This window comes from Corella eumyota, chromosome 1 (genome assembly GCF_963082875.1).
Source record: "Corella eumyota chromosome 1, kaCorEumy4.1, whole genome shotgun sequence".
NCBI classification, from domain to species: Eukaryota; Metazoa; Chordata; class Ascidiacea; order Phlebobranchia; family Corellidae; genus Corella; species Corella eumyota.
The window spans coordinates 2,219,409-2,235,294 of record NC_137490.1 but is presented as its reverse complement, the minus strand read 5'-3'; the positions used below and the strand labels follow the sequence as shown (position 1 = coordinate 2,235,294).

Genomic DNA, 15,886 nt, shown 5'->3' with positions numbered 1-15,886 from the left:
CCTTGATAGGCTGTTGCATGAAGATAATCAAACACTACCTCCTAAAATTTAAAGAATATTTAAGTAAGTTAGTTATTGCGCAGATTGCTAAGATAAAAAAAAAAAGATTAATGCAAATTACCAAACAGAACAGACCCAAAATTTAAGGTAAAGCAATGAAAAATTTAATAAACTATATATATCATAATAACAAAATTTATAGAAAATAAACAATTAAACCTTATTTCAGAATTTAAAAAAAACAGGAACTTTTAATTAGACTCATAAGCTAAGCTTTGGGCTTATATTGACACCAATTTTTTTTCACTAAATAACCAATAAGTAAAAATGATAATGCTTTTTGATGCAATAAAAATTAAAACAAAATACCTGTTGATTCTGTTCAATTTCTTCCATCTCTCTCAAAATAACTCCCCTTTCTCTTTCAATCTCTCCTTCTCCCAGTGTGCTATTCTGAATAATGTCAGTCAGAATTTCTACAGCTAAAATATAAAAAAATAAGTTTTAAACAACTTAAGCGAGATGTATATGCATTTAAATGTGCTCCCATATTTTCCACTTTTAATTCTAGATCAAGTTGACTTCGGTTTGCTGTTCCCTAAAAAACAAATTTTATAAAATATTTAGTTGGTTATATAATTTTTGTTGTAACAAAGATTTTTTTACAAATCGAAAAAAAAAATTGTATAACATTTCTAAAGCAAAACACTACATGAGGTCCTGGGTTCGATCTCCTTTGATTTTATGTTGTAGCGCCCTTGAGTAAGCACTAAAAACAAAATAAATTCCTGCTGAAGCAGCACCCAATCAGCAGCTTAGTTATCGGGCAATTGTCATCTATAATATACCAAACTGCCACAGGCAACTCGAGACTGAGTCGGGGTATCTGTTGTTTCTCTATGTTTAGGTCGCACATTTGGCTTTCCTACATCAAGGATGCAGATATTTACACAAGGAAATGCTAGGATAAAAACAATTAAAATTTGTTGCTAAAATTAACACAAAAAACACACCTTAAAAGCCATATGTTCTAGAAAGTGAGCAGTGCCATTGTTTTCAGTTGTTTCATATCGACTCCCCGCATCAATCCAAAGTCCGACAGTACAAGTCGATAATCCTGAATCTTCGGATGCAACTCGAAGTCCGTTAGAGAGTTTGGTGACCCTCGTTTCCGGAGTATTTACGTTAACAGTTGCCGGCTAAGTCGATTGAAATTTTTTAGAAAAAACCTGATAATAAAAAATAAAAAAAAAATGATAATAAAGTTTATATTAAAAAATAAATAACTTGTAGTTTCCAAACCTCCAAAAAAATTAAAGAAAAAAGTAACAAAAACAACAAAATATATTAATTATTGTGATTTTAAATTAACAATAAAGTAAAAGAAAACACTTACATTCCTTGGTTGAACACATTTTTTAAGGGACTGTGCCAATCGGGTTAAATTAAGAGCAGACATGGTTTATTATTACCTAAAAAAAAATCCAATAAAACATAAAAAGGCAAAATTGAATATTGCTAAAAAACGGCTTACTTTATTAAACATTTTTTGTATGTAAAAGTTAACAAAAATACGCGGTATAGAGTAAGGGCAGAATATTTATATTTTCCCAGAAAAATCAACAGTTATTATCTGATTACCGATTATTAAATTAACAGTTTTTTGGTACCGTAGGTTACTAGTATTAGTCCGAACAAATACACCCAATAATATGCTATTTATCTTATAATAACATCATACTATTATATAATAACATAAAATTTATCTTTTAAACGTTCATTAAATTTGAAAACGTGTTGCAAAAAAATCGAAAAGTCGAAGGACGAACCAAAATAAAATTTTCGTCGCAACAAGAGTTGTAATATAACATGACATAACTCTGCGTTGTGACTTATTGCTACTAATATTTTATTTTTTTCTTTATATTTCTTTATTCTCGATAGGGGGAGTTCGACTTCATTATGATGATGAACATAAAGTAACATCAGTTACCCCAACCCAATCTCGAATTCACTTTGGCAGTTTGAATATTAAAAATTATAATTGGCCATCGCCTTACTTAGGGGCGCTTCAGCATGAGAGCAGTGGAAACCAAACACAGAACCTCAAATTGTAAAGACAGGTGATTTCACCACTACACTACGCTATCAGTGGCAATGAGAGGTTGATGTTTTGTACAAGCGTTGGAAATAAAATAAGTAAAAACATTTTTGTTTAAAAAATAAACGCATATATTGTAGCGGTCTTCGTCGACCCAATCGGAAGGTTTTTGAATAGTTAAAGACAGTTAATTCCTAACTAGCTAATAACTTTGCTGCTGGTAAGAATTTCTTAAATTAACCACGCAGGTGAATTCACTGTATAATTATATTATACGGCAATTTCTTACAAAAGTCAAACGATAAAGCCAAAAACGTAAAAATTTCAAATTTCAAAAATACAACTGCTTGTAGGAAGGCATAAGATAACTAATTAAAAGGAAAAACAAAGAATCAAATCCCATGTCAAAAACAAACCTCAGATTTTAAAAACAAGTTTAAGATTAAAAGACATATCAAAATAGGAGTTAATATAAGGTTTCGATGAAATCAAGAAACGATAACAAAAATAATTCCCACCTAATGTGAAATAGTTAAATTTAATTGTGTTAGCTTATGCACAATAAGCTACATCATCGTAGCTAAAGGAGAGCCCTGGGTAACAAAAATGAAAAAAAACACACGATATAAGCATAAAGAAAAATACAATCTACTAATTATTTTTTAAAAGTGAAAAAAAAATATACAGTGTCATATTTTTTATTTGATTTTTAACATTTTTATTTTATTTTTTTAGTAGTAGAAAACATTACAATAGCAATAACACATACAAATACGAGCGACACAATATAATACGAAGTAAAGCTTAAGCGGTAATGGCAAAAAATATAATGTTTCTTACATACTCTCAGATAATTTTGAGCGAATTACCTGATCCCTAACATGTTTTGCCCCCCTTTCTGACCGCTTACGCCTCTGGTGTCTGGTGTGTGCGATTTTGGGTTTCAAGAAAGGTTTTAGGTTTTAAATTTGGGTTTAATTTTTCATTAATTTTGGTTCGAAAAAGGTTAAAGAGGGCCTAGAATAGGTGTGAAAAATAGTCAAAAACTGTAAAAAAATGAAACAATAATAAGAAAACGGAAAAGATTAGTTTGGTGATACGACGGCCTGTCGTCGACATAGTCAGAGCAGTGTTCTCGCAGTAAACAAGTAAGTTTGCTTCGGTAACAATATTAAAAGACACGTCAGATGGGCAATTATTATAAATTGCATTTGTGGACAAATCAGGATTTGTGTTCTTTATGAAAGGTTCTTCATTAGAGCTCTCTTCCTTAGGAGAGGTAAGACTCTTAACCTGACTAGAACTAGAAATTTCATATGTATTGTCATTCGCCAATGACATAATTTCTTCATTAAGATCTTCTGTTATTTGCATCCTCGGTACTTGCTGGTGCTTCGTAATTCATCTTCGGTCTTTGCCGGTATATTATTTATTTATTTTTTATTTTTCTTTCGCATTCTCGGTACTTTGCCGGTGCTTATTAATGTAACTTTGGCCTTTGCCGGTTTAATAGTTATTTTCTCCCCACTTAACTTTTGCATTCTCGGTACTTTGCCGGTGCTTAAATTTTTCACGTCCCTCTCGGTAAGTTTTTCTCCATCATTTGGAGCATTGATCATCTGTTTGCAACCAAAATGATTAGAACATGATGGGTTATTTGATGTCGAGATGTTGGACACGGGTAAATCAACGCAATGGGGTGTACACTGACGGTGTTTTCCGATGTTTTTAAAAGGTTTTATTTTTCTCGAAATACGCGGAATAAAACAGGAATCAGTTACAGGTACGTTTGACAATTCCACACACTCTTTTGTAGGTGCGTGACATAGAAGGTTTCTAGCAAAATCAATAGAAAGTGAGTTCTTTTTAAGAAAAGAGGATCCCAAAATATACTTATTAACAGCAGCACATTTACATTCTCTCAAAAAGGTATAGAAAATCCAAGGTCAAGTTCAATATCCTTGTCTCCTTAGACTGGTATTGGACTGGAATTTGCCGCAGATAAAAACTGAGTAATGCGCGAACGATTAATCTTATTAACGGGCCAAATGCTATTTACAGATCCCGTGTCAATAAGAAAAGAATTGCGTGAGCGATAATTAAATACATAAAACAAGTGGTGAGAAATTGAACAAACTGGTTCATTATCGACGTTTTCCCCACGATTCACTGGCGAACCGCGGGTGATGGTTCGTTTTTTGAAGGAAAGCTACATGGAGGGTCGCATCTATAACTATTTTTTCCCCAATTGTTGTGGCTTCGGCACCATCGCGGGTTGTATTCACGTTTTGGTTTTTGAAAGTTTCCACGATCATTGCGATCAGAGTAGCGAGGCCGAAAATAGTCATAAGGTCTGCGATTTGTGCTTACGTCGCCAGAAAAGCGCCGATTCTTTAAAATTCCGCATTCGACCCTTAGATTTTGAATTTCGTCCTTAACCGCAGCCATTTGCTCAGATAGAATGCCCATGCCTAACAATTGCTCATTTGGTTGTGAAGGGCCTGGCGTCATCGATGCTGGCAGTCTACTAGATTTTGCTAAATTGCAACGAGCGGTCATAAGATTGTCAGCGGTAATAGCTATTTGCTCCAAGGTTTCGTTGCATTTTGACTCCATAATCATATACACATCAAGAGGCAATTTTTCAATAAAATAGGAACGCACCATGTCCATTATTCCTTCGCTTCGGTCGTATGATATACATTCCATCATATCGCTTAACAACTCCGTGGGTTCCTTATTGCCAAGCTCCATATCCTTTAACATCGACATACACCTTGCACGGGGCACAGAAAAATGGTTAATTGCTTGCATCTTGAAATTTTCATACGGGTTAACAAAATTTTTGTTCTGAATAATGCTTGTTAACTTGCTACAAATTGTCTCATCTAAATTTTGAATTGCCAAATTATATCTCAAATTTTCATTTGTAATTTGATATTGATCAAAAATGGACTTCACCATCATAAACCATGTAGCCGGACTAGTAGTCGAAAACTTCGGTAAATAAAAACGATTGTTCGGTAGGTTTCCGGCGGCAACAGAGGATTCGCTTCGAGATTGTTGAGCTCGATCGTAAATTGGAAATTTCTGATTAAAGGGATTACTAGCACTAAAATTTGGAAAACTCGGTCGTATTTCTGATGCGGGCATAACTCGTGGGGTGGAAAAAATAGAGCTGGGGTAGAAATAACTTAAAGATCCAGGGGTTTGGGGTAAATAGGATGAAAAGTTAGCAAAATCAGAGTTAACAACGTGAGTAGACTGGTCTAAGTTAGATAGGGAAAGGGTAGATGCCATAGTGGGGTTATGAGGCTGGTCAGCGGTCAAAAATAAATTACCCTGCGATAACGCGTTACCCCACCTAACATTCTTATTGCCATTACCACTTAAGTCAATATCATTACCAGAAAAATCAGAATCAACATTATCACACACAGACACAACCCTCTTATCATACCGATTACGTTTAGAAAATAACAAGGGTAACATATTCGTTAAAAACAATAAAATTATACACTAAATAAAACACCAAAATGTATCTTAATAAAAACACAAAAAAGGGTACTTTTTGTTCGTTGACGAAGATTTTCTTGTTAGTATGGTCAACACGGGTTTGCTGGTATAAGACAGTAAATCCACGAAACGGTGATTTATAGTCCAAAATTTTGCTATGTTCACAGCGTGAGCCAGGTGCTACAAGTCCCGATTGTTAGAATTCTCACACTTTAATCACGTCGGGGTCACCAATTTGTAACGGTCTCCGTCGACCCAATCGGAAGGTTTTTGAATAGTTAAAGACAGTTAATTCCTAACTAGCTAATAACTTTGCTGCTGGTAAGGATTTCTTAAATTAACCACGCATTCACTGTATAATTATATTATACGGCAATTTCTTACAAAAGTCAAACGATAAAGCCAAAAATGTAAAAATTTCAAATTCCAAAAATACAACTGCTTGTAGGAAGGCATAAGATAACTAATTAAATGGAAAAATAAAGAATCGAATCCCATGTCAGAAGCAAACCTCAGATTTTAAAAACAAGTTTAAGATTAAAAGACATATCAAAATAGGAGTTAATATAAGGTTTTGATGAAATCAAGAAACGATAACAAAAATAATTCCCACCAAATGTGAAATAGTTAAATTTAATTGTGAAAGGTTAGCTTATGCACAATAAGCTACAATATCATTAAATAAAGCTATTACTGAATGGCCAAAAAACGTGAGCAACTTTTGGTGAACTTGATTCTAAAAAAATTTATCCTAATCCGATACTAGGAAATTGAAATAAGATCTACCTCTTTTTTGCTTAAAGAAAGATTTCTTGGAACTAATAATATAAAAATCCGGTATTTTTAAAAATTCATTGCCGAAATTTCTTGTAAGTTGCAAAATAAATCGGCTTATCTAGATTAAACCGGTGGGTTTTCTTGAAATCGTGTTTGTTTTATTTACAGTAGATTTTTTTAATAGATTTTTTTAATCCCTTTAAAACCTTTAATAACTTTAATCCCTTTTAATAATAACAATAGCGCACGGTGACTAAGGTTATCTCCAAAAATGACAGACTAAACCGATTTTAATTAAAATAGTTCATATGTATGTTTATGAAATGTCAGCAGACAGTTACATTTCGGATTAAAAATTGCCTATAAATACCGACCTAAACTTACATCTAAATGCAGTTGTTGGCTTACGAAAAGTCATAACTGCCACTTTACTAGTTGTTTAACCAACTATTAGTTAAAGAAAGTGTACTGAAGACTAATTGTGTTTTTCGTATTTTTGATTTACTGCAAAACTTAACTTTAAATCTTTTTTTAGAAAAATTTTAACGAAATGTCTTTAAAACTTATTGTCACATTTGCCTTGGTCTGTGTCGGTTTGGTGCACGGAGGGTGCGGTAAGTTTAAATCTAATTTCACTTACTTAAACTAATATTGATCTATATTTTAACATACTTACAATATCTATTTAATTCCCTATACAAAGCTTATTCTTTTATCTAACCACGTAATTGCTTCTGTTTAGAACAACCAAAATGCAAAGGTGTGGTGTATGATAACAAGTGCTACAGGTTGATTCAGACAGTTGCTCCTAGAAGCGGGTTTACCTTGGCACAGTCTAGAGAGATTTGTGAATTCCACGGTGGAAAACTGGCTGAGGTTGCTTCGGAGCAACAGTACAACTTGTTCTACAACTACATCCAGGAGACTTGGAGCACTTACTTGGATGGAAATTGGCAATATGTCAACATTAGGCTGAACTCAAAATACCAAGTAAAATGTTGTTGTTTTTTTTAATGTCGAAGTTTTTGTAATCTCAATTAACATTTGCTACAATATCTGTTTTAAGGCATTTTTTGTCTTAAATGCGATTTTTTACTTTTAGAACGGAGGGATTTTACTTTCAAGCGGCGACTTTTGGATCCCAAGAGACGAATTGTGGCACCACGGTTTCCCAACTAACAGCGCAGGACATGATTATATGGGATTCCAGGTAAAATAATTGATTTAAAAATTTGTAATATAATTTTTTAATACATGAATAAATATAACATTGGGTTAAATTCTTTTTACATAGAGTACGTTGGGCAAATTACAGTTTTTAAGATCTGGGGTTTGATTCCACTTGTTTCTATATCGTAATTTGTGTATTTAAACAGTGTGTAAAAGTGTTTTAAATGTAAAATTACAGTACTTATAAAATATTTTAATTTATTTAAGGTACGGTTGAACCCTGCTAGAAACTTAAGAGGATTCTATAACAGCCCATCAAGCAACCTTCATGGCCCAGTTCCGTTCTGTTATTTCGAACTTGGTCATTAACCATACTTTGAATAATGACAACTTTGTCAAATGTTGTATTTGAATTTTGGCAATAAAAGTTGAATCAAATTAATTTTGAATGTTGTCTTGTATGTGTAATGATTTATTGTAGATTACAAAAAATATACATCAAGTGTCTGAGGTTGAGGTAAAGTAATTCTTTAACAAGCAACCGTGCTAGCATTAAAACCAAAAATACGTAAATAAATATTTGACTGTAAAAATAAAAAAATTCTAAATTAAATTACATGTACTAGAGTTTAAATAAGAAATCTCTTCAAAAGAAGTACGAGTTTATAAAACACAATGATTGTAATGTCTTAACAGATTTAATATTACGTTTGCCTAATAAACTTTTGTAAATGATTAAACTTTTTTAGAAAATGGGCGAGTTTAACTTAACCAATTTTGCAAACACATTTTTTTTATGCAAAAGCCATTTAACATCTGTGTACGTGACCGTTTACATTAAGTAGCGCGGTAAACTGGCTCGCATTTGCTTTAAAACAAGGCCGGCAATTGAGAAGACAAAAAGTCTTCGTTTTTTTCTTAACACCTTAAGACAAAATATTTATATATTATAATACGGGAAATAGCTTATACACTTCGTATTTTAGAAAAAACTTGAGGAAAATGTCTTTAAAAGTTATTTTTATTGTGTTCTCGTTGGGTTGTCTTGGATGGGTTGATGGAAGTAACTATTGCGGTAAGTATAAGTTTAAAAAATTTAACAAAAAAACTTAAACTGTGTAGGTTAAGTTGAAATATTCCAAGTTAACCAATGCTTTGCACATGTTCATTTTTACAGCAGTATCACATTTGTCAGCATGCTTAACGTACACAAATTAAGCTGTTAATAACCACGTACTTTTTATTTGTCTAGAAAACCCGAAATGCAAAGGTGTGGTGTATGATAACAAGTGCTACAGGTTGATCTATACAACTGTTCGTAATGGTGGTTATACTTTTGCCCAGGCTGAAGGCATTTGTGAATTCCACGGTGGAAAAATGGCCGAGATTGCTTCGGAGCAGCAGTACGACTTGTTTTACGAATACGTCCAAAATAATTGGAACATTTACTTGAATGGAAACTGGCAATTTGTCAATGTTTGGCTTGGCTCGAGCTACGAGGTTAAAATTTTTTCTTGTTCTCGTTTTTTCTTCGTACTAAGTTAAAGTAAAATACATTAACTTTTTTTTTAGAACGGTGGAATTCAACTTCGTAACGGTGATTTTTGGACCCCAAGAACCTCTTTGTGGCACCCAGGATTTCCAAAAAACACTGCGGGCCATAACAAAATGGGATTTCAGGTGATGATTGGTTACAAAAATTATTCAATTACTTTTACAAGCTTACGTTACATGTTATAAAATCTAAGCACAGTTTTTATTAAGTTTTTATAAAAATAGGTATTTTATTATATGTTAGTGGTTGTAAAACCTATGTAGTGACTTTACTTTAGTTCTGACATTTTTAACTTGTTTTGTTCAGGTGCAAATGAGTACTGAAAGAACCTTCAAAGGATTTTTTAACAGTCCACAAGACTCTTTATATACTCCAGTGCCCTTCTGTTTTTTTGATCTGGAATAATAACCAATGTTAACCACGGTTAATACTTCAACTTTGTCAAATGTTGTATCTGAATTTTGGCAATAAAAGTTGAAACAAAAAATTGCAATGTTTTATTAGTAAACAATTTTTTTTTCAAAATTGGGTTTTGCTTAAAAACCCTATTTAAAACAGTAGAATAAAAGTTTTACCAGAGATAAAGAAAGTGTAACACTAACCTTGTATGTCAATCACACTCATGCCTTGTTTAAAACAACAAGTCAATTCGCTTTTTTTAATAATTAATTTTTTACAAAAACAAGGCAAATCAGCCTGGACATTACTTTCTGACCAGTTTTGCAATAAACAACTGATCAATTTATGAAATCTTTACCAATATAGGAAACTAGTCGGTATCGTTCCAGCGACCAAGCTTAATTTCGTGCAACCAGCAAACGAGGAATAAAATGCAAATTAAATTCTTTTTTTGTTTTAAAAACAGGATGTTAAAACTTGTCCCAAAATTTTGTATTTTAATAGTAATTTATTATGAATCAAATCATATAAAAATGTGAATTTAAAACTTGTGCGTACAAGTATACTTAACCAACCATTCTAAACAATTAATTACTTAAATCTAAAATATTAATCAATTCAAAGTAATTTGTGGTTAATACATATCAATGATAATTTTGTCGAATGTTTCTTTTTTAAATAAAAGTGTAATACACACTAACCTTGTATGTCAATCCTATTAACCTTGTGTAACAAAAGAGGAAACGCCCGTTTTGTTAACAGATAAACATTTACAAGGACAAGGCAAGTTTAATACCACACGTACACTTTAATTTTATCACGTACACATTTATTTCTTCTTAGCATTGCAATAAACATAAACAGTTTATAAAATGAATATTTTTGAGATATCTCGATTTTGAAAAAACAATAAAAGAATAAGTTGTTATGTAAGTGCCAGCATATTAGCAAGTTTCGCAACTACTAAAATTTCACCAATTTTGCCACTTTAAACACTAATATATTGTAATATCAGTAAATACAAGTGCATATTTAAGAAAATAATTTTTCGAAAATCCTAGTTTATTTAATCTATTTCATGGTCTACTGAGCATACGTCACAATAAAACGTAACCAAGGACGCGGCATGTTCGATTTGTTTTCGTGAAAATGGACAATTTTTTAAACTGGACCCCAACTGAAGTCGAGAAGAAAGTTAAAAAATTTGTAGAAAGTATTGTATGGGTAAAAGGTATATATTGTAATTTGACTGAGCTTGTTTTAGACGTAAAATGGGGTTGTGACGAATAAGTGTAAACGTTAAATCCTCAATGCCGGTTAAATTACGCTGCTGATTAAGTGTTGGCTTAGCAGGAGTTCACTCACACTGTTTATAGCGCCTTACTCAGACGCTATAACATCGGAGCAGTGGGGATTCCAAATTATGACCCTAATTATTCTTATTTTTGGCAGTCTAAAAAGGTTACAAATCATTGAAGAAAAAACAAATTCTAGCATGTTATGGAAAAATTCTAAATTAATTTTCATTTAGTTATAGCACTTGGTGATTCAGGATGTGGGAAAACTTGTCTCATAAAACATTTTTGTGAGAGCAAATTTAGTCAATGTTATCATGCCACTGTGGGTGTAGATTATGGATTTAAAGTTCAAACTGTTGAAGGGCTCCCACTAAGGGTAATAATGTTAAAGATAAATATATTAAAAAAATAAGTTCATAGATTTTTTGGTTCATTTTTTTAATGAATTTTTTTTTAATTTTTTAAAACCATAATTAAACGATTGATCTTCTACCTTATGTTTTAAACCATGGAATTAAAATTGTCCTTATTTTATTGTAGCATTTCGTTACTTATGTAATCATATAATTTGTCTAGCATTTGTGAATCGAAAACTTCTGTGAATAAAAAAGAAAATAAACTTTAATCCAAATTAAGGTTCATTTATGGGATTTGTCGGGTGACAATCAGTATTATGATGTCAGAACTGAGCTTTATAGTGGAACTGATGCTTGCTTTTTAGTGTTTGATGTAACAGGCCGGAGTACTTTTGAAAGTTTAGGTATTTTTAGTTTTACATTTCTAATATAATTTTTTTAACTGTAGACGTATTTTACTTTTAAAAGGACCTTAATTTCAGGGGTCTTGGGTTCGATTCCCACTCCTCTCATGCTGTAGCGCACTTGAGTAAGTCTATTAATGGTGTGAACTCAGCTAGCAGCATATTATTGGGCTAGTATATTTTATAATAACCCAAACTGCCAAAGGCAACTTAAGACTGGGTAACTAATGTTGCTTTATGCTAAAGTTAAGTTTTGTTAATAAATTACAAAAACTTGGTTAAGGGAATTAGGAAAATTTGGAACTTCGAATGCAAGTATTTATGTGGTTGGAAATAAAGCTGACCTAAGAGCAAATGTAATTTTAAAACTTTTGAGTAATAACATTACCTTAAATTATTTATTTGCAGTGACATGTTACAATTAAAAAAAAGATAAAAAGTTCTAATATGCCTAAAATTGTTTTTACCCAATTATGTAAAATATTCATTTTATATGGTTTGTAATTAAATTTAAATGGTTTACTAAATTTAACGAACTAGAACTAATTCAAGTATAAAAAACTCTGCTTTTAAAACCAAACTATTTTAAATCTAGAAAAACTGTGTATCAATGGCAGAAGCACGCAAATGATCAAGTTCTCACAAACTACCTTACTACGAAACCTCAGCACTAAGTGGGGCTAATGTTTTAAAAATGTTTAACGAATTGTTATCTGCTGTTGTTACCTTAAAAAAACTAAATTCAGTTAGGCCTTCTACTACAGCTTAAGAGGTCAAGATTTAAACAACTTCTAATACCCAATGCACTTAGCTTACTTCTTTTTGTTATTTTGCCAAACTAGTTTTTAAATTTCATGCAATTTTGTGCCTTGATAGGCTGTTGCATGAAGATAATCAAACACTACCTCCTAAAATTTAAAGAATATTTAAGTAAGTTAGTTATTGCGCAGATTGCTAAGATAAAAAAAAAAAGATTAATGCAAATTACCAAACAGAACAGACCCAAAATTTAAGGTAAAGCAATGAAAAATTTAATAAACTATATATATCATAATAACAAAATTTATAGAAAATAAACAATTAAACCTTATTTCAGAATTTAAAAAAAACAGGAACTTTTAATTAGACTCATAAGCTAAGCTTTGGGCTTATATTGACACCAATTTTTTTTCACTAAATAACCAATAAGTAAAAATGATAATGCTTTTTGATGCAATAAAAATTAAAACAAAATACCTGTTGATTCTGTTCAATTTCTTCCATCTCTCTCAAAATAACTCCCCTTTCTCTTTCAATCTCTCCTTCTCCCAGTGTGCTATTCTGAATAATGTCAGTCAGAATTTCTACAGCTAAAATATAAAAAAATAAGTTTTAAACAACTTAAGCGAGATGTATATGCATTTAAATGTGCTCCCATATTTTCCACTTTTAATTCTAGATCAAGTTGACTTCGGTTTGCTGTTCCCTAAAAAACAAATTTTATAAAATATTTAGTTGGTTATATAATTTTTGTTGTAACAAAGATTTTTTTACAAATCGAAAAAAAAAATTGTATAACATTTCTAAAGCAAAACACTACATGAGGTCCTGGGTTCGATCTCCTTTGATTTTATGTTGTAGCGCCCTTGAGTAAGCACTAAAAACAAAATAAATTCCTGCTGAAGCAGCACCCAATCAGCAGCTTAGTTATCGGGCAATTGTCATCTATAATATACCAAACTGCCACAGGCAACTCGAGACTGAGTCGGGGTATCTGTTGTTTCTCTATGTTTAGGTCGCACATTTGGCTTTCCTACATCAAGGATGCAGATATTTACACAAGGAAATGCTAGGATAAAAACAATTAAAATTTGTTGCTAAAATTAACACAAAAAACACACCTTAAAAGCCATATGTTCTAGAAAGTGAGCAGTGCCATTGTTTTCAGTTGTTTCATATCGACTCCCCGCATCAATCCAAAGTCCGACAGTACAAGTCGATAATCCTGAATCTTCGGATGCAACTCGAAGTCCGTTAGAGAGTTTGGTGACCCTCGTTTCCGGAGTATTTACGTTAACAGTTGCCGGCTAAGTCGATTGAAATTTTTTAGAAAAAACCTGATAATAAAAAATAAAAAAAAAATGATAATAAAGTTTATATTAAAAAATAAATAACTTGTAGTTTCCAAACCTCCAAAAAAATTAAAGAAAAAAGTAACAAAAACAACAAAATATATTAATTATTGTGATTTTAAATTAACAATAAAGTAAAAGAAAACACTTACATTCCTTGGTTGAACACATTTTTTAAGGGACTGTGCCAATCGGGTTAAATTAAGAGCAGACATGGTTTATTATTACCTAAAAAAAAATCCAATAAAACATAAAAAGGCAAAATTGAATATTGCTAAAAAACGGCTTACTTTATTAAACATTTTTTGTATGTAAAAGTTAACAAAAATACGCGGTATAGAGTAAGGGCAGAATATTTATATTTTCCCAGAAAAATCAACAGTTATTATCTGATTACCGATTATTAAATTAACAGTTTTTTGGTACCGTAGGTTACTAGTATTAGTCCGAACAAATACACCCAATAATATGCTATTTATCTTATAATAACATCATACTATTATATAATAACATAAAATTTATCTTTTAAACGTTCATTAAATTTGAAAACGTGTTGCAAAAAAATCGAAAAGTCGAAGGACGAACCAAAATAAAATTTTCGTCGCAACAAGAGTTGTAATATAACATGACATAACTCTGCGTTGTGACTTATTGCTACTAATATTTTATTTTTTTCTTTATATTTCTTTATTCTCGATAGGGGGAGTTCGACTTCATTATGATGATGAACATAAAGTAACATCAGTTACCCCAACCCAATCTCGAATTCACTTTGGCAGTTTGAATATTAAAAATTATAATTGGCCATCGCCTTACTTAGGGGCGCTTCAGCATGAGAGCAGTGGAAACCAAACACAGAACCTCAAATTGTAAAGACAGGTGATTTCACCACTACACTACGCTATCAGTGGCAATGAGAGGTTGATGTTTTGTACAAGCGTTGGAAATAAAATAAGTAAAAACATTTTTGTTTAAAAAATAAACGCATATATTGTAGCGGTCTTCGTCGACCCAATCGGAAGGTTTTTGAATAGTTAAAGACAGTTAATTCCTAACTAGCTAATAACTTTGCTGCTGGTAAGAATTTCTTAAATTAACCACGCAGGTGAATTCACTGTATAATTATATTATACGGCAATTTCTTACAAAAGTCAAACGATAAAGCCAAAAACGTAAAAATTTCAAATTTCAAAAATACAACTGCTTGTAGGAAGGCATAAGATAACTAATTAAAAGGAAAAACAAAGAATCAAATCCCATGTCAAAAACAAACCTCAGATTTTAAAAACAAGTTTAAGATTAAAAGACATATCAAAATAGGAGTTAATATAAGGTTTCGATGAAATCAAGAAACGATAACAAAAATAATTCCCACCTAATGTGAAATAGTTAAATTTAATTGTGTTAGCTTATGCACAATAAGCTACATCATCGTAGCTAAAGGAGAGCCCTGGGTAACAAAAATGAAAAAAAACACACGATATAAGCATAAAGAAAAATACAATCTACTAATTATTTTTTAAAAGTGAAAAAAAAATATACAGTGTCATATTTTTTATTTGATTTTTAACATTTTTATTTTATTTTTTTAGTAGTAGAAAACATTACAATAGCAATAACACATACAAATACGAGCGACACAATATAATACGAAGTAAAGCTTAAGCGGTAATGGCAAAAAATATAATGTTTCTTACATACTCTCAGATAATTTTGAGCGAATTACCTGATCCCTAACATGTTTTGCCCCCCTTTCTGACCGCTTACGCCTCTGGTGTCTGGTGTGTGCGATTTTGGGTTTCAAGAAAGGTTTTAGGTTTTAAATTTGGGTTTAATTTTTCATTAATTTTGGTTCGAAAAAGGTTAAAGAGGGCCTAGAATAGGTGTGAAAAATAGTCAAAAACTGTAAAAAAATGAAACAATAATAAGAAAACGGAAAAGATTAGTTTGGTGATACGACGGCCTGTCGTCGACATAGTCAGAGCAGTGTTCTCGCAGTAAACAAGTAAGTTTGCTTCGGTAACAATATTAAAAGACACGTCAGATGGGCAATTATTATAAATTGCATTTGTGGACAAATCAGGATTTGTGTTCTTTATGAAAGGTTCTTCATTAGAGCTCTCTTCCTTAGGAGAGGTAAGACTCTTAACCTGACTAGAACTAGAAATTTCATATGTATTGTCATTCGCCAATGACATA

General features: G+C 31.7%; 2 protein-coding genes and 1 pseudogene across 2 annotated transcripts; all 3 read left to right on the top strand.

The window, feature by feature from the left end:
• Window positions 1–6,848: 6,848 nt before the first annotated feature.
• LOC145763387 (uncharacterized) lies at window positions 6,849–8,006 on the top strand. Its single transcript, XM_082574826.1, has 4 exons — window positions 6,849–7,008; window positions 7,137–7,384; window positions 7,497–7,604; window positions 7,832–8,006. The coding sequence occupies exons 1-4, from the start codon at window positions 6,945–6,947 to the stop codon at window positions 7,931–7,933; spliced, it is 522 nt and encodes a 173-aa protein (XP_082430952.1). The 5' UTR covers window positions 6,849–6,944; the 3' UTR covers window positions 7,934–8,006.
• A 527-nt stretch (window positions 8,007–8,533) lies between these two features.
• LOC145762769 (uncharacterized) lies at window positions 8,534–9,629 on the top strand. Its single transcript, XM_082574701.1, has 4 exons — window positions 8,534–8,639; window positions 8,817–9,064; window positions 9,137–9,244; window positions 9,426–9,629. Exons 1-4 carry the CDS (start codon window positions 8,567–8,569, stop codon window positions 9,522–9,524), a joined length of 528 nt encoding a protein of 175 aa, XP_082430827.1. The 5' UTR covers window positions 8,534–8,566; the 3' UTR covers window positions 9,525–9,629.
• Window positions 9,531–12,345, top strand: LOC145763975 (ras-related protein Rab-13-like; annotated as a pseudogene).
• The last annotated feature ends 3,541 nt before the right edge of the window (window positions 12,346–15,886 follow it).

Coding starts and splice junctions, on each gene's coding strand:
- LOC145763387 (XM_082574826.1), top strand. CDS start 6,945: ATGTCTTTAAAACTTATTGTCACATTTGCCTTGGTCTGTGTCGGTTTG. Junction 7,009..7,136: donor TTTGGTGCACGGAGGGTGCG/GTAAGTTTAAAT, acceptor GCTTCTGTTTAG/AACAACCAAAATGCAAAGGT. Junction 7,605..7,831: donor ATGATTATATGGGATTCCAG/GTAAAATAATTG, acceptor AATTTATTTAAG/GTACGGTTGAACCCTGCTAG.
- LOC145762769 (XM_082574701.1), top strand. CDS start 8,567: ATGTCTTTAAAAGTTATTTTTATTGTGTTCTCGTTGGGTTGTCTTGGA. Junction 8,640..8,816: donor TGATGGAAGTAACTATTGCG/GTAAGTATAAGT, acceptor TTATTTGTCTAG/AAAACCCGAAATGCAAAGGT. Junction 9,245..9,425: donor ATAACAAAATGGGATTTCAG/GTGATGATTGGT, acceptor TGTTTTGTTCAG/GTGCAAATGAGTACTGAAAG.